At 38.1% G+C, this 18,033-nt stretch overlaps 1 protein-coding gene across 2 annotated transcripts in view; it reads left to right on the forward strand.

The window, feature by feature from the left end:
• Positions 1 to 1,156: 1,156 nt before the first annotated feature.
• Positions 1,157 to 18,033, forward strand: part of TBC1D19 (TBC1 domain family member 19) — a 61,443-nt gene continuing 44,566 nt past the window's right edge. For both annotated transcript variants that reach the window (XM_054064945.1, XM_054064944.1), the window contains exons 1-4: positions 1,157 to 1,307; positions 10,965 to 11,037; positions 11,791 to 11,836; positions 12,796 to 12,871. In XM_054064945.1, the coding sequence (XP_053920920.1) occupies positions 1,209 to 1,307; positions 10,965 to 11,037; positions 11,791 to 11,836; positions 12,796 to 12,871 (294 nt within the window). In that variant the 5' untranslated portion in view covers positions 1,157 to 1,208. The remainder of the gene's footprint in view (positions 1,308 to 10,964; positions 11,038 to 11,790; positions 11,837 to 12,795; positions 12,872 to 18,033) is intronic.

Below are 18,033 nucleotides of genomic sequence, written 5' to 3' on the forward strand. Positions count from 1 at the left end.
CTCTGATCTTCTATTACTATTCTTCTTTAAACTTCATTTTACCCAGAAATGCTCACAGGTAAGTCAAAAGAAGTTGCAGACAGATAAGTTCATGTGCATTTTTATACCTATTATATCTAGCTGTTTTCTCTAGCAAGGTAACTGATGTCATTATCTCAGTTTCCTCACATCTGTGTTACTCATGGCAAAGCAAAAGTTACAATCTGATGTTTCAGAAGCTTGAAACATTCTTTTTTTTCTCACAATGTCATGCCCATCCTCAGAGCTGAAAATGGGTGGATATTAATCATAGAATCATAGAATGGTTTGGGTTGAAAGAGACTTCAAATATCATCTAGTTCCAACCCCCTGCGATGGGCAGGGACACTCCCACTAGATCAGGCTGCCCAAGGCCTCATCCAACCTGGCCTTGGACACCTCCAGGGATGGGGCAGCCACAGCTTCTCTGGACAACCTGTTCCAGTGCCTCACTGCCCTCAGCGTGAAGAAATTTATAGAATCATAGAATCGCTGGCTTGGAAGGGACCCACTGGGTCATCGAGTCCAACCATTCCTAACGCTCCCTAAACCATACCCCTCAGCACCTCGTCCAGTCGTCCCTTAAACACTTCCAGGGAAGGTGACTGGGCCAGTGCCCAATGACAATTTCCGTGAAAAATTTTTTCCTGATGTCCAGCCTGAACCTCCCCTGGCAGAGCTTGAGGCCATTCCCCCTTGTCCTGTCCCCTGTCACTTGGGAGAAGAGGCCATCTCTCTCCTCTCCACAACCTCCTTTCAGGTAGTTGTAGAGAGCAATAAGGTCTCCCTTCAGTCTGCCCCTCTGCAGTTTATACCCATTGCCCCTCGTCCTATCACCACAAGCCTTTGTAAACAGCCCCTCCCCAGCTTTCCTGTAGCCCCTTCAGGTACTGGAAGGTCGCTATAAGGTCTTCTCAGAGCCTTCTCTTCTCCAGGCTGAACAACTCCAACTCTCAGCCTGTTCTCATGAAGAATATCTCCCTAGTGTCCAGCCTACATCTTGCTCTTCCCATTTAACGCCCTTCCTTTCTAGCAATAACCCGTTATACCCCCCGCCCCAAGGCGCGCACCCCGGAACCTTTGTGCCGGGCGGAACCCTTGTGCCGGGCGCCGCTTTCTGACCGGGGGAGGTACGGGAAGCGGCCCGGCTCGCTCCGTTGCCCGGTGACGCGGGCGCGGGTGGCACCGCGATGCTGGACCCGGACAGCGGGCTGTCCCTCACCATAGCGCGCATCGTGCAGCGCCTCAAGGGCTCCAGCCTCCACTCCCAGCTGGAGCGACAGGCCCGGGTGAGCCCCCACCCGGCCCCGCCACCGCCGGCCCCGCCTCCCTGTCCCGATCCCCGACACGGCGCTTTGTTCCCGGCCGCCGCCCCCGGCCCAGACCGAGAGGCCGCAGCGGGGCCTCCTCCCTCCCCCCCGCTCTCTCCCTCTCTCGTCCTCTCCCTCTCCCACCTCGCCCTCCCCCCTTTCCTCTCGCCCTACCTCCTCTCCCCTCTCGCCCTCCTCCCCTCTCCCCTCTCGGCCTTCCCCCCCCTCCCCTCTCCTCCCTTCCCCCCTCTCCCCCTCGCCCTTCCCCCCTCCCTTCTCCTCCCTCACCCCTCTCTCCTCCTTTCTCCCCTCCACGGAGCTTGAGAGCGGTTTGGTTGGTTTCTAGAGCTGTGTTTATCCTTCCTCCCCTTGGGAATGAATGCTTTATCAGGGAATATGAAGAATATCCTCTTAAAATCTCATTGCTTCAAGTAGTTCCTAAAACGATTCACTTTGTGTTTTAATCTCTAATTTGGAAAGCTTTACATATTCCTCCCTCCTCCTTCCTCTTCCAGAGTGCCCCTAAGAAAATCAGGATTTGTTGAAAAGAAGTGAAAATTAAAAATGCACATGAAAACATGAAAGTACTTTTTTTTTTTTTTTACTAAGAAAGCAGTTGCTTTTTTACATTTAGTAACTTATCTCTGCATGAATCTAGATTTTCGTATTTCATCTGAACTTCATTTAGGCTGTTTCAGATTAAGGTTTTGTCAATTTCCTGACCATAATAGCATCATAATGGTTCTATAATGGTTCCTGTGTGTTACTGGAATATTTTTGGTTGAGTTTTGTGAAATCTTGGGATTTTTTTTTCTTTTTTTTATATATAAGTAGTGCTTAAACAGGTTTTTCTAATTTTTTTAGGATAGAATGTCCACTATCTGCCTTAGTTTTCTTTGGTTTTTAAAAGAAACAGGATTTTCTCCTCTGAATGTCCCTAAAGCTTTCCATAGCAAGTGACATCACTGTGTGCCTTTTCATTTTTTTCCTCTTTTTCCTTCGCTGGTTTGATTTCTAAACGCTATTTTAAATGTACATGTATTTGCTTTGCTCCTCTGGACTGATTGCTCTCTAGATTTGAGTAAGTAAATGTGCATGACTCGAAGAGGGCTGGAATTATAAAATAGTACAGGTGTTGGGTTCTGCTAAGTATTGGGGAATTCAATGTCCCAAATAGATGGCCTAACATGAGGTAGGGAGAGTCAAATGCCAGGCCTTGTCCTCAATAAAGGAAGAGAAGAGATTTCAAAATGGGACTCTCTTTTAACAACTCAGTTGCTAATTACAATAAAATTAACACCTCTGCGTTCGTTCTTTTGTCTCTGTCTGGTGAAGCCTGATTTTACTACAGTTGTTTGATACTTTACATGTTTATTGTGAAACGGAAGGAAGCTCTGTGTCCTCACGACTTGGCAGGGTGTTTCAGTGCTGCTGGTGGGTGCTTTCCCTGACTCTACAGCATATCAATTTACTCAATACAAGTGAAAACTCTGCATAATCAAATAATAAAGGTAACTTGTAAAATAAATAAAACACACTGTAATGACCACAGCCAAGTCTGTCATGATAGCTTTGCAGGACACTTTTACAAATTTATTGGAGAAGAAAAAAACGTGTGTATGTTTAGGTTAGAAGACTGTTCTAGTTGTATGAAATGCTAAAGGGAAAAAAAAAGAAACGGAGCAAGAAATGTTCAGGTTGATTCTTAGAGTAGGTGTTTGAAGAGTTTATAGAAGGTTAAATCAAAGCTATAATTCAGTGTAGTGATCTGGAATAGTGGAAAATTTTTAGATACATCACCTAGAGGATTTCTCAACGTTAAGAGTCATCTTTCAGAACTTGTAACTTAAATTAATAGGGTCAAATGTACACCCTTTTTGCCAGGAATCTGTATGTTCTCCTTGATCTTGAATATTTTTTTATTGACCTTGCATGCATTTATTTTCTTTCATGTACAGCATAGACTTGTTTTATTTGTAGTGCTTGTATAGGTGTACTAGTGCTATACTATGCAGTTGCAAAGGCAGTACCAGTGAGTTATCTTTGTTCATCCCTTAGCAGTTGTATGAAATCCTGAAGGTTTCTGAATTTTGCCACTCTTGTACTAAACTGTTGCTTAATTTCCCTCCCACTACATGGAGTATTTCTGAAATTGCGTTATCAGATATGCAGTCTTTGTTATTGCTGTGCATCACACCTGAACTCCAGTTTATCATTAGGAGTGGTGGGGGTTTTTGCTGCTGATTAGCAGGTTCTGAACAATGTTTCATCTGCACCGATTGCAACATTGATTTAGAAATGGTCCCTTTTTAGACAATTTTAAGTGATTTTGGGGGACACATACTATATTTTGAGAATCTTTTGAGATAATGTGTCAGAATAAAATTTATTATTGGTTTATATATTTATACTAGAGTTATACTTCACCTTTAGAAGGGCTGTTTTTTATCTGTCAGAGTAGAAAATGACATTGCTGATACTTATTCCTTAGAAATATTTACTGTCTCTGGAAACGCAAGAGTCAGGATGGATTGTAAGGTCCATTATAGTAGTGCCTCAAGTACCTAAGAGGTCGTGTAGTCTCACAAACAGTATTTCGGCAAAAAACTGTTCTGTAAATTCACTTCTTCTGTTAATGCCTAGGAAGGAGAGCTCAAAATGAACAGTTTCTTTCATGAGTTAATGAGAACAGTACAATATCCTGATGTTATTTGTGAGAGCTGGTAGAGTAGCCCTGTGGTTATGAATGGATCATGCCAACACTACCCTTGGCTGTCAGTGAGACCTTGAGCTGCAGTCAAGGACTGTGACATGCAGTCTCTCTGAAAGAAGTTTGGCATGGGCACTGCATGATTTGCTGTCACTGCTTTAGCTCTGGGAATGCTAAGATAATCACATTTTTGCCTGAGGATTTGAGTTGAGGTAGTCCTATGCTTGTTAGTGATGATTTGAAGCATAAACGTCAAGTTGTTTTTGTAGGTTGAGTTTTGGTATGTTGATACTGTGCATGCAGTTAACAAAAGGTAACAGTTTTAAGCTGAAGGAGAGTAGATTTAGAGTAGATATTAGGAAGAAATTTTTTACTGTGAGGGTAGTGAGGCACTGGAAGAGGTTGCCCAGAAGAGCTGTGGATGCCCAGTCCCTGGAGGTATTCAAGGCCAGGTTGGATGAGGCTATGAGCAACCTGATCCACTGGAGGGTGTCCCTGCTTATGGCATGAGTGTTGGAACTGGATGATCTTTAAGGTCCCTTCCAAGCCAAGTGTGGTCCTGTGATTAATGCAGGAAAGAGTGTAAATATGCGTGTCATTTACTCTGAAATTTCTTCTGAGCATATTTTGTAGTGTGTTTGAAAGGAAAGAGTAACAGTTACTGAGAGCCAAAATATTAAACAGTAGCTTTTCATGGGGTAGAATTGCTACTGGGGCTAATGGGGTATTGTAGGAGACCTGATCTCAGTTTCTCAGGGACAGCTTTCTCTGTGTGAGTTTGTAACCAGATTTGTTTGCTTTTTTCCTCTTCCTTTTCTGAATTGTGGATGGTTTTAAGGTAAAAATTAGAGGTGATTAGAAAAAGAGATATGGACATCTTCAAATAAAAAAATGCAGTTTGATAACAATTTTTGTGAAATCTTGCTAAAAATTTGTTTTAGGGAAAAAATGTCAGTGAACTGACAATAAAAATTGAATAGTTCAGAGATATTTAAAAAGTTCTACTTTTTTTTAGCACATATTCATTTGCAGACAGTTCAAAAACATTGCTTTTCATCATGCTTGAAAGAAGCTCAGCTTCATGATTTATTTAAGATTAATCAATCTTAATTTTTGTTCTCTCCAACCTCTAATAGAAAACTGTCTGACTCTGAGTTGCCTGGAACGTCTAGTGGCTAAAGGTAAATAACAAGTAAAGTTAAAACCCCACCACCAACAACAACCAATCAACCAAAAACTTCAGTAGTTTAATGCTGAAGAACTTTTCTGAAACAGGAGGTGAAAATAAAAAAAATAATAAAGGTTCTAAATTATGTTTTAAATTGAAAAATGAAGACTTGCAATACAAGGAATCCCTCCAGCCGTTTTCTGTGTGGGTGTTCTCAGATTTGTTTATTGTAACTGTGCCTGTAGTGGAACAAATTTAAGGAGAACTTGTGAAAAAACAGGGTACTGGTTGTCAAAGTAAGCTAAAAGTGGCAACTTCAGTGTAAGAATCGGGCCTGACACCTCATCCCACCCCAGTCTAACAACTGACTACTAAGCCTGGGACTGTGAAAAAAATTGTAGGGGGTACCTGAAGGTAAGGGTAAGATGTGGAGGGGACATATGCCGGGATATATCATGACTGGAATGATTGTCCAGTGGTGAGAACTCTGACAACACTCTTTGAACAGACCTGTGACTAGTACCAGAAAGGTTTAAAGAAAATACTAATCAAAGTAGAATTCAGAAGACTTCAGATGGGGCGAAGAAGGAGAGGAGGAGTTTACTTTGGGAGTGCTAGCTGGGGTATTGTCCAACTGTGTGCTTCTACCGGGCATACAGGTAAACATTTTTTATTTATGCAGATTGAATAGTTTGCAAGAAATCTGAGAGTATTATTTTAATGATATTTTCCTCCAACAGTTAAGAAAAGGAATTGGTACTGATCCCTACGTGAGTAAAGGATCAAATTAGAAGGAGAGTGTTTCTGAGAAATGTAGCAATTATTTAATGAAACTTAGCAAATAAATGTAGGCTCATGAGTCATCACAGATAATTAATGATTCCTTTTCATGCATTGTATTTAACAGAGGGCTTACTATGCCCTCATGATGGAGCATGTGCTTTGGTTTAAATGGTGCAGCAGTAACATTTGCAGTATGGTACATTTGAAATAGAATGCAGTTGTGAATACGTTGAATGGATTATGGAGTTCAGAAGCCATGCAAGCTCAATTCATGGATTTATTTATTTATTTTTTAGTAATATAGATTGCAGGTTTTACCTTGCAAATGTCTGTTTTATTTGCGGCAGTAATTTTATATTCAAACAAAACCTAGAAAACTTATTTAAACATCAAAATTATATTATTAAAAATGTATGCTGTGGGAGAACATAACACTTGAAGCTGCTTATTCCTATATGAGGCTAATTGAAGCTCTCTGGTTCAACTCTCATGTTATTTTTACTTTTTCCCTTAGTGTAATTACTGTAGAAATGGTAGAAGGTTTGGAAAATTGTCAGTGTAATTCTATAGTTACTGAAATTTCTTTAGTTATGCTCAGAATTATTCCTCTTCCTGTTACAGAAATGTGTAAACCAAAAGCACTCTCTTAAATCTGTAGGATTTTAAGTGTTCAGAGAGTTTATGTGAAAATTCTTCTGGTTGTACTTGATGTGGTTTTTAATGAGTCAACTTGATCCTGATGAGATCTGGCTATGGCACAATGGAGTATTTGAGAAATGGTGAATATTTATTAGCTTTCAGTGAATTTACTCCTGCTAAAGTTGGACTATATTTGGGGTAGCTTTGTTGTAACTTGGGAAATAATAGCAATAAAAGCTAAAACATTGTGCACTTGTGCAAAATCATAATGAGCAGTAATAAATGCTCTGAGAGTGTACATAATTATCTAAACCAAAAAGGCTTTGAAGAGAAATTATGACAGCCTGTAAAAATATTTAGCTAGTGTAAGGTTATTTGCAGAGCTGTTTGCAGCAGCATAAAAATACCCGTTCATCTCATGCAGTTCCATATTTCGGTGTAGTTGGATCACTTCTCTGCAGTGTTTATTCTTGCTGAGAAAAGAAATAGTTTAACACAAGAGTTAAGCTGGAACACTTTGTTGTGTCAAGTCTCGTCTTTGCAGTATGTTGCTCGTCCACTACATATTTTCCTGTGCTGTGAGTGCTGTGCCTTGATGGCTCATCTGTCCTCTTGCATGATCAGTACTGCTCCACTGCTACTGCCAAACTTTTCAGAAGGTTTGGCAAAATTTTGGAAGTTTCAAAACTGTCCTTTCTCTTTAATACAGCTGCAGGTCAAGAAGGTGACAAGAAATACTGTAATAACTTGTTTTATGAAAAAATGTCAAACAGCTGGTTCCTTCTTGATTTGCAAGAAGCTAATCAAGACTGTGGATGAAAGCAGATTGTGGCCTGACTGAGTCTCTGAATAGCATGACTTCTTCCCTGGTCTGGCTGACACTCTCTGCTTCACAGATTGCTCCCCTGTGTTGCTCACTGTCCTTTACCCTGCTTGTGATAGCCTCCTTATAATACTAGATTTTTTTTTGTTGTTGTTGGAAAGGAAGAAATTTTATCAGAGTGTAAGTATTGAAATTGGAGAGTCTGTAGTTCTACATGCGTGTGGCATTTTGATCATGCGGAAAATTAATTCAATTAATAAGTACAAATCCCATCAAGGTGTTTTTTTTTTTTCCCCAGTAAAACTTAGCCAGGCATTTTTATCAGTGTAAGTTGTTGTAATGCTTTTTATAAAAACAAAATTTTGTCAACATATTGTTAATTCTACCAAAAGCTAATAGCTGATGAAAACGCAAAAGTGACTTAAGCAATATTGTACAAAGCAGTTTACAACAAACAAATGCCCTACCTAAAATATAAACATCTGAATGTATTTTGCAGCATAGCGCAACACAGAAGTAAGTTAGATCAGTTAGTCGAAAGGGAAAAATAGGAGGGGACACCTGCTCTAGTAATAATGGAACAATGGCTCTGTTAAGTCTCCTTGACTTCTTAATTTATTTCCCATAAACACCCATATAAATTCCACTGTGGTACCATTCTGTTAAGTTGCAGCAAAGCAATTCTGATGGGGTTTCCTTTCACCTTCTGAAATAACTGTTTTCTTCTTTGTTATATTATACAGAGCAAGGGTACATTCTTCTGTGTTAGAACTGGCTGCAGCCACTAGCGGGACTGTCTGCCAGATGCTCACCTTTTAGGTATCTAATTTCTGTTTTGAAAACTGATCAGTGATGAGTCCTTAACAGTAACTGTGGCTCTGTAGCTCTGTTTAGCACTGTAGGAATGTATCAATCACAATCACAAAGTAAACAAAAGGAAAAGTGGAAATGGGAGAACAGTTTTGCAAATGCATCCTGAAATGTCAAGAATGGGGACAGAAGTGCCCCCATAATTTGAGGGGGGAATTTTCGTGTTTTTCATATGAAAATTTGTCTCAGTGGGGGATTTTGCAATCATGAGGAGGAAAAAAACACAAGAAAGAGACTGAAAATAAAATTTCTGATAAATTACAGATTAGTGTAGGAATATTTGCTGCAGCAGGGCTAGGAATAATGAAATAGAACTTGACAGAATAAATCGGCATGAAGAGATGAAGGTGACTGGTGGAGATTGCTGCAGTAATGTAATCCTTGGAGAAAGTTTTCCCCAAAGTGCTCTACCCCTCATTTTCAACTGCCAACCTGCTGCATACAAAAGAGTCATTGTTTTTTTTTAACTGCAGTTGGGGAACAGGCTTTCTTGGGAACAGCAGTTTACAAGAAAGTCCTCTGTTTCATCTTTTGGGCTGGCAGAGAAAATGGGAAGTTGTCTGTGTGGACTGAACTCCTTTATCCCCTCTAATGGGGAAACCACAAAAAAGGCTTGTCAATATGAGTGTCAGACCTTCCTTAATGAGCCGAGAGCTCACAAGTTTTACAGATATGTGAACAGCAGAGAACTGAAATACTTCTGATTGTACTTCTGTCACTTTTTGCACTGTTTACAGTGTCAAGACAGTGAACCCACTTTTTAGGAGATTGTAAAATTTTTTGAGGTTTTTTTGTTGTTGTTGCAGTTCTTCATCTGCCAATGAGTTGTATTTGTAAGGGTTCTTTTGCATATCTAGAAAGGATTTTGAAGCATGTGTACTAGGCTCCACAGGTAAGCACCCTGCAAACCTTAAAATTGGCCATATTTAAACCCAAACAAAAAGGGGCAAAACCTTCTGAGCAATGGTAAGGCACAATGTGCCCAGTTTGGTGTATGTTACCTTATTTAAAATTCATTCAAGAGAGGTACAAAACTACTGCCTTGCAGCAAAAAAAATTAAATAAACTCAACTTGACATACCTCAGTCCAAAATGGACATAGGACTTCCCATCAATGTAGCTTCAGAAGAATTCCTTCATAAAATACTCCTTGAGGCTGTTGCTTAAAAGGGTATTTTGTGAGCTGCCCAAGAATTCCTCTGGAAGTCTTTGTTTCCCTGCCATTAGCAATGATCCTTTGCCAGCATTTACAGTTGTGCTGGACAGAATACATTTGTCATTTGACATGAGAGTTATGCAGCTCACTACAGCTTATAGTTTGGGCTTATGGTCACCTTTCTTTCTCAGAAGCATGTTTACAGTCTCTTTGCTATTGCAGTTGATAAACCAGATATAAAAGCCTTCCTTACCTGCAATGGTAAGATGACTTAAAATACAAGCATTAATGCTGATTCTAACTGTCTCTGCGTTATTGTCCCTTTCACCTTTCAATTAGGGAAAATAGAAAGCTTTCCTTAAAATTCTGTGTTGTGAATTCTTCTAGATGAACCTTTCCAGCAAGCTGTTCAGCACAGCAAATGCCCTTTTTCGTGTATAAACCGTGAGGCAAAATGATAGGATCATGGAGTTTTTTGGGTTTGTGTGATGGACGTAAAGCATGCCATGCTGTCAACAGTGTTGTTAGCGCTGACAAACTGCACAAGCCGGTGAAAGTTTATTTTTAATAGCAACATAACTTGCTGCAATAGAATCAGCAGCCAATATGCCTACACCATATTGCCGAGTGGCTTTCGGTAGGAGATATCTCACATTTCTAGACAGATGATGTGGCCATATGCTTCTAACATATGCCTTGAGCTGTTGTGGCAGTCGAGTAAGTTGCATACAGATCTCCAGGTGTTATTTCCAAGTTAGCAGCCAGAGTTGCTATTCTTTAGTAAACCTCTAGCTTTATTCTCTGGTGTTGATCAGCTATTTCCACATTCCATGTTTAAGAAAATATGCATTAGAAGTCTTTTCACAGAAACTTGTGAGTTTCTAATTCTAGGCCTTTCGGGCCTGTGTTGTCTATTTATTTTCTCCTCTTGGTCTAGCTGCAGAGGAAGAAAGAGATGCTATTGCAGCTGCTCCTGATGTTGCTGAAAAATCTGCAGCACCATCTGTGTGGTCGTGTCAGTGTACAGTTATAAAGCTGGTTGGTGCCAAATTGTCTGTGTCGAGTGCATTTAATTACAAGAGGTTCTATGTACCCAGTAGTCACAGCTGCCCGGGACAATGTTTGGTCCACAGTTTTTATCTGAAATCTGTGATGTGTAGACTTTAGCATTTGTGCTAAGTATGTGGGGTACTTTCTTGTAATAGTAAGCATATATGTCACTGCATAATCCCTTTCCCCCCTTTTCTTTCCTTCCCTGCATACAGCTTTTAGCACTTAAGTGAAAGCAAAGACATCAAGTAAAGAAAAAGTTACCTGATTTTTTGGCTGCAATGATTATACCGTTGTTAAATTAGCAGAAAGCAGTTTGCTTTGTGTGTAACTTAAGGCGTATTTCTTATTTCATAACTTAAAATATGCGGTTTACTTTCTTTTTAATGCTTGTGTGATGCTTATGTATTTATTCATTTATTTATTCTTCATATTAGGTTAGCCTACACAAACCAGAAATTAAACTGGAATCGCTGAAAGAAGATATTAAGGATTTTCTGAAGACATCAGGTTTGTAAGACTCCTTTGATACATTTGTGAATAGTATAGATCTATGTGAGAACATATGTGACATACATAATGAGCATAGTAGTTAATGTAGCTTGATATCTTGTTGCTGATAGTAGCCAGAAGCAGACACTCAGGGATTCTAGATTATAAAACAAGATGGAGAGAAATGAAAGTGAGAAAGTTATTGGATTCCAGCAGCATTTTGAAAGACACACATAAAGAAGTGGTTTTATCATTTTATAACATACTGGTAATTTTTTTAAAGTTTTTAATGATACAAGGGTTCAGTCACTTCTGAAAATGAAAATTAGCATTCATGGAAGTGCTCTCAAAAATTTTACACTTAGTGGAATTTTCAATTTCCGTTAGAAGTTGTAGGCTATGTAACTGTAACGTGAAGATTTGATAAGTCATAGAAGATTTATAATAATCAGGAACACTGTGTTTATTCACATTTGTAGATATTTTAATAATAAGGTGGCTTTGAAAAAATAGCACATAGTTATTTGCCAAAAATTGTGTTGTAATTATTTGAACAGTAGATGGAAATAAAAGGTATTCGACCTCTATACAGCTTGCAACTTACACTTTTGCCTGTTTTATATAGATATTGTTTCATTGTCTCTTCCCATCTGTCTGGTAGGTGGACCTGAATTGAGACAGGACAGAAAACTCTAGTGATTGCAACTCTAATTCATGTTCCATTAGAATTGATTTCTAAAGTTGTCTTCTGGATATTTTTTGTTTCAACAGGCTGGGAAAAGAAGCTTCAGAATGCTGTTTATAGTGAACTCAATGTGTGAGTTTATTTAGTATTTACATTTAAGAAATTATACTTGCATGGTTTACATTTGCTTCATTTGTATATATGGGTGTATGATGCATTGTCTGCCAGATCCGTAATAGATGAAAACTATTAGTATTGATTCCATGTAGGCACAAAATTGTCCAGAACAAATTAGCAGCAAGTACTAAAATGACCCGACCAGTTGAAAATGAGAAGACATTTGGGGAGGATTTCCCAAAGTCATGTGTTAGGAACTGACTGAATACATTGAAACAGATGAAAATTCAGGCTAACTGTGAAAGAAAGTTTGTGTAAATTTTGTTTCCTGAAGACGTTTGAGACAGTTAAAATTAAGCTGGATAAAATGTTTGGCAATAACTCATTGGAAATAATCTGCACTACTGGAAGATAAATGAATGTTTTGTTTTAATTTTAATTTTGTTCCAGCTTTTATATTTTGGTATAATGCAGTTTATGAATGAATATTCAACTTTGCTTAGGTCAACACCACAAAGTTCTAATTGCTTTGGATGTCTACATATTCACTATTGATCTTTGAAAGGAAATCCTCCAAAATTAGATTGGCTCTTGAAATAACAGAATATCCTGGATAGTAAAAGTTCCAGGGGGTTACAAAGATGACATGATGTGAAGAGGGCACACTTATAAAATGCCCGATTTGTTCATAGAATTTATTTTACAAATATGTGAATTATGAGGAAGTATTATTTTTAATATAAAAAGAACTTGGGTTGAAATGTTTTTAATACTTACATGTCTTTATTTTGTTTATGTCCATAGGAAATGGTGTGGAATATATACTTCTAAAAATAATGCTTTGGTTTTCATCAACATCCATGGTGGTTTTACCAGTGGTATCATGAAAGAAGTTATGTTTAGGTTTACAAACACAGGATTAAGTAAGCAAAATAAATATCTGGATATCTAAAATACAGTATGCTTTCTTTAAGGTTTCCTTCGCCCTGTCATCCTGCAGCACCACCTGAGCATATGAAAGAACCGTTAGCTTATATGAGGAAAGCACAGGTTGGTTATCAATTTTACTGTTTGTATCAGACTATTTGAGATTTACTTTGTATACTGTTGTACAGTTTCTAGGTTTTATACTTCAGGAAAAACACAAATTTGTAATTGCATCAAAGTTAATAATAAGGTTGTTTATGTGACATTTTACATTCATACAAAAAAAGCTCAAGTAATTGTCCAACCATGAAAGAAGTAGGATATAGTGGCAGGTAGGTGAATATTGTAAATTAGAGACAATGTGAATTATGTCAAGAAGGATAATTTGATTTTCTTGGGAAGAAGAAAAACTGTAGCTGTAGGTGTTGAAGAGGCACATATAGGCAGTTCTGCATACAAGACAACAGCCTGCAGAGAGAATGAGATCTTGAGAAAGAAGAGAGATGTTTATTTGGTACTTAGAAATGTGAAAGGAAGATGAAAAATATAGAGCTAAGGAGGTTAAGGCATATTGAAGGAGAATAAAAGAAACTGGACTATGAAAGATTAAATGAGGATTTTAATGTTGGAAAAATGGTTTTGCTTCATTGATTTTATTTTTCACCAATATATGTCATTTGAAATAAATATGCATAAAAATGTAAAGAAAGGCTTTAAGAATATGAGGTAACCAAAATATCTGAGGTAAGGATGAAATTGTATTTAACTCAGCCGTGCCTAGAAATATATTGCAGTATTCTTTTACGAAGTAGTCAATAAATTGTGTTACTTTTTCAATCGTATTATTGCTTATTCTAGTGAGTCTTATGATGCTGTCCTAGGTTTCAGTCTTTAGCATCAGGGACAAAATTGTATTAAATGATTTTTATTCTGTGGTGTGACGTGTAATGCCACAATTTACTGCTTGAGAAGAATCACTCAGCTTACTAATGTGAAAACCACAGAGGTATATCAATGTGTATGTTTGTCTAAACCAGTTTCATTGGTTATTATTTGGTAGAAGCGTAAACAGTACTTACAGTAACAAACATTTTTAGCTCTTTATAGAAAGGACTGTTCTGATAGTTTAGAAACGAGTAAGAGAAGGTCCTGTCTTGGCTAGTTTCAAGATTTCATAGCCCTGTGTCAGAAAGTATTAGGTATCCATATCCTCTGGGGTGGGTTAACCCTCGCAGGCAGCTCAGCTACTCTCTTACTCCCTCCCAGTTGAATGGGAGAGAGAATAAGAAGGTCAAAACCGAGAGAATCATAGAATAGAATAGTTTGGGTTGGAAGGGACCTTAAAGATCATCCAGTTGATGGGCAGGGACATCACCCCTGTGATGGGCAGGGATATCTCCCACCGGATCGGGCTGCCCAAGGCCCCATCCAAACTGGCCTTGAACACCTCCAGGGATGGGGCATCCACGACTTCCCTGGGCAACCTGTGCCAGTGCCTCACCACTCTCATGTGAAGAAATTCTTCCTTATGTCTAACCTAAATCTGCCCCTCTCCAGTTTATAGCCATTGCCCCTTGTCTTATTACTACAAGCCTTTGTGAACAGAACTTGTGATAAAGACGGATGATGGCAGTTTAATAGGTAAAGCAAAAGCTGCACATGCCAAGAAAGCAAAATAAGGAATTCATTCCCTACTTCCCATCAGCAGACAGATGTTTAGTCATCTCCAGGAAGGCAGGGCTTCATCATCCATAACAGTTACTTGTACAGGTGAACACCCTAACTCTGAACGTCCACTACTTCCTCCTTCTTTCTCCTAGCTTTTTTTATTTAGAGAATGATGTCATATGGTCTGGAATATCCCTTTGTTCCCCTGAGGTCAGCTGTCCCAGCTCTGTCCCCTCCCTGCTTCTTGTGCACTCCCAACCTAGTCGCTGGTGAGGAGGCATGACAAACAGAAAAAGGCCTTGAAGCTATGTACACACTTTTCAGCAACAGCTACAACATGATTGTGTTATCAACACTGTTTTGGTCACAAATCCAAAGCACAGCACTATGCCATCTACTGTGAAGAAAATTAGCTTTATCCTGGACAAAACCAGTAGGTCCTCTTTCAAATCCTTTCTTGAAATACGGCTCTTTGATAAAGGCGTATGAATCCTTTTCATAGAGAAAGATTGATAAATGGTGATAATTGTGAAATAGTAATGAATACACAGTTAGGAAATGAACATTTTCTAAAACCGCGGAGGTATGTATGTGAGTGAGTGAGTGATTATACACACACGTTTATCCCTGTAGGTAATAGGTTTAATCACAACTAGGTTTTATTCTGTTACTCTTTTTGATTAAAGGGTAATAAACAATGTAAAAGCTTACAAAATCAGCATTTCAAAGATTTTGTTTGTTTAAAATATTTGGAAGTAGCTAAAATGCAGATATACGGGTTGTTAATACCTTTTGAGAAAGAGAGAAAAGCAGAAGCTTACCATGCTGGAAATCTAATTAGTGTTTTGAAGGTAGAAGACTGGTTTTATTTTATTTGTAGGTAGATTTTTTTTCTCTTTATTTGTCTCTTAGCATCACAGCAGTTGGAAAAGAATATTTTGGTGCTATTGACAAAAATTATCTTGGCAGAAAAATGTTTTCCATTAACATTTTTTATTAAGCACAGCCACCAATTAAGATGCTCTTTCCATTGTTATGATCTTGTTGACATTTTCTTTATCCTTTTCTGTCTTAATTATTTTTACTCTATTTCAGAATTCTGGAAAGAAAGGTAATACTCTGAAAACAATCTTACTTTGATATCAGTTATTGGAAAGACTTTGAATCAGTAATTAGAACTATATTAGTATTTTTCCAGAGGAGATTTTAAATTTTTCCTAATTAACCCTTTTTTCTCCTCAATTGGTTCTGCTTTCTTGTTCTTAGGTGGCAAACTAAAGCTTTTATTCTCTTCACTGCCTCAAGAGAAAAAACTGCTTTCTAGGAAAAGATAATTAACAGCAATGAGTAGTAAATATTTTTCTGCACTGAACGATTTACAGCGTTACTACTCATTGCTGTTAATATTTAAATATTTTAAATATTTAAATATTTTTCTGCCATAAATATTTAAATATCTTTGCATCTTAATGTAACATAATGTCTGTTTTCTAAGCGTGTGTGCTGGAGAGCTGGTCCTGTGTTTGGGTGAAGATAGATCACTTAGTACAGCTGCTTTAGGTCTTTTGTAGACAGAAAAATACTAGGTCTTGTGTTTTTTTATTTCCTGAAAAAATGTCCGCTATAGTATTTAGGACTGTTCTTTAAAGCATCAGGTCACTTCACATCCCTAGTGTTTTCTGAGGTATTTGGTCTCGTTCAAATTTTGGAGAGATAGCTCCCCTCTCCCCACCTTGTTAAACAGCAGGATTATTGCATAAGACTATGCATCTTATTCTAGGTTTCTAATTCTAGGAATAAATTCTAGGATTAAATTCTAATTCTAGGATTCTAACGCTAAATTCTAGGATTAAAAATTTGAACTTTGCTAATTTGCTTTACCTGCTCAACAGAGACTGGTGTGAATTGAAACATTCTTGAATCCTTTGAACTGCGGTATTGACTTTTTTCATATCTAAATCTTGATGAGATGATTGCAGACCTCTTAAAATGTTTATTTTGCTCCCAGAGTTCACTGGGAACACAACACCCTTTACTAGATTTAGGACAACTCTACTGCAAACAGCAATGAAGAATTAAATAAAAAACATAACAATAAAAGCAAAAAGAGCTAAAGAGAAGCATGAGAAACTGAGTCCAAAGAAATGTTAGGAAGTGTTCCTACAGTCTGATACTTCCCATGAAGCTCTCTTTTAATTTTGTCATATGTAAATTTTACTAAGTTCACAACAAACCAAATACTGTAAATCTCAACAGGAACTTCTATCATGATGATTCTACAATATTATATATAATTCGGAAGTTTGCACTGCTGTTTTAATCCAAACAGATTTTTTTCCTGTTTTTAGCTCTAAGCGAGGTGTATATGTTTCAGGGGTTTGAGAGAAACATTAAGCAAGTAAACTTGAGGAGATAATTGCATAAGAAACAATGCCCCATCATCCAATTACAAAGCATAGGAGTAATAAAACAGGGAAGGAGCAGCTAATTCTGTGTTGGAAAGCAGCTGCTTTAAGATGCTGTTTCCATTGTTATGAGCTTGTTGACATTTTCTTTATCCTTTTCTGCCTTAATTAATTATACTTTATTTTGGAATTCTCGAAAGAAATGGTGGTACTTTGAAACTGATCTTACTTTGATATCAGTTATTGGAAAGACTTTGAATCAGTAATTAGAACTATATTAATATTTTTCCAGAAGAGCTGCTTTCCACAGCGGGAACTGGAAAGATGTTGCTTTTCAGACAACTTAGCTGTCTTTAGTGCAATCTGAGATACCCTGCCTGCTCTGGAGATTGCATCTTTTTTTGAGTAAATAATAATAGTAAATAATAATACTTACTCTTCCTTGATCTGTTTCAAAGTTTTGTTCCATTACTTCTAAATGTGTCTCCAATGAAGAAGATGTTTTTTTCTAAAATTTGTGCAGTCAGAAACTGTGGGTGATCTTTTGCAGTACACTGTAACTTCATGAAGGTAGGGCTGTTCTTAAAGCTAGAGTACTGGAATGCATTCACAAAAAAGAGAGTTCTGATATATTACTTAAAGAAATCTTAAGGATAGTTCAGTGTGTTCTACTTGAGCAGCATCACAGAATCATTTAGGTTGGAAAAGACCTTTAAGATCATTGAGTCCAACCCTTAACCTAAGACTGCGAAGTCCACCACAAAGCCATGTCCCTGTGCACCACATCTGCACGTGTCTCAAATACCTCCAAGGATGGTGGCTTCACCACTTCCCTGGGCAGCCTGTTCCAGTGCTTGCTATCTGAAAATACAGGGACCTGAAAAGACAAATTGTCCTCTGGTGGGCTGCACTTCCGACTTCTTGGAAGATAGAAGACTATAGGTATCTGTACTTTTAACCTGTTTGTCCCTTGCTTCATTAGAGTCTTTACATCCATGCTTCTAGCCAAATCTGTGAAGATCTTGCTGGACTGGAGCGTCACTAAAGCAAATCCTTTCCTCCCAGTACTATGTTCCTCTTCACTCATTTTCAGATCTTGCATTTTGAAGGAAGTCCATACGTAAACAACAGATAATTCGAAAATTACCTTGAAGTACATTATTACATTTGCTATTGATATCCTGGTAGTTTTTTCCACAACTGAGACCAAAT

The sequence above is a fragment of the Cuculus canorus genome, chromosome 4 (genome assembly GCF_017976375.1).
Source record: "Cuculus canorus isolate bCucCan1 chromosome 4, bCucCan1.pri, whole genome shotgun sequence".
NCBI lineage: Eukaryota > Metazoa > Chordata > Aves > Cuculiformes > Cuculidae > Cuculus > Cuculus canorus.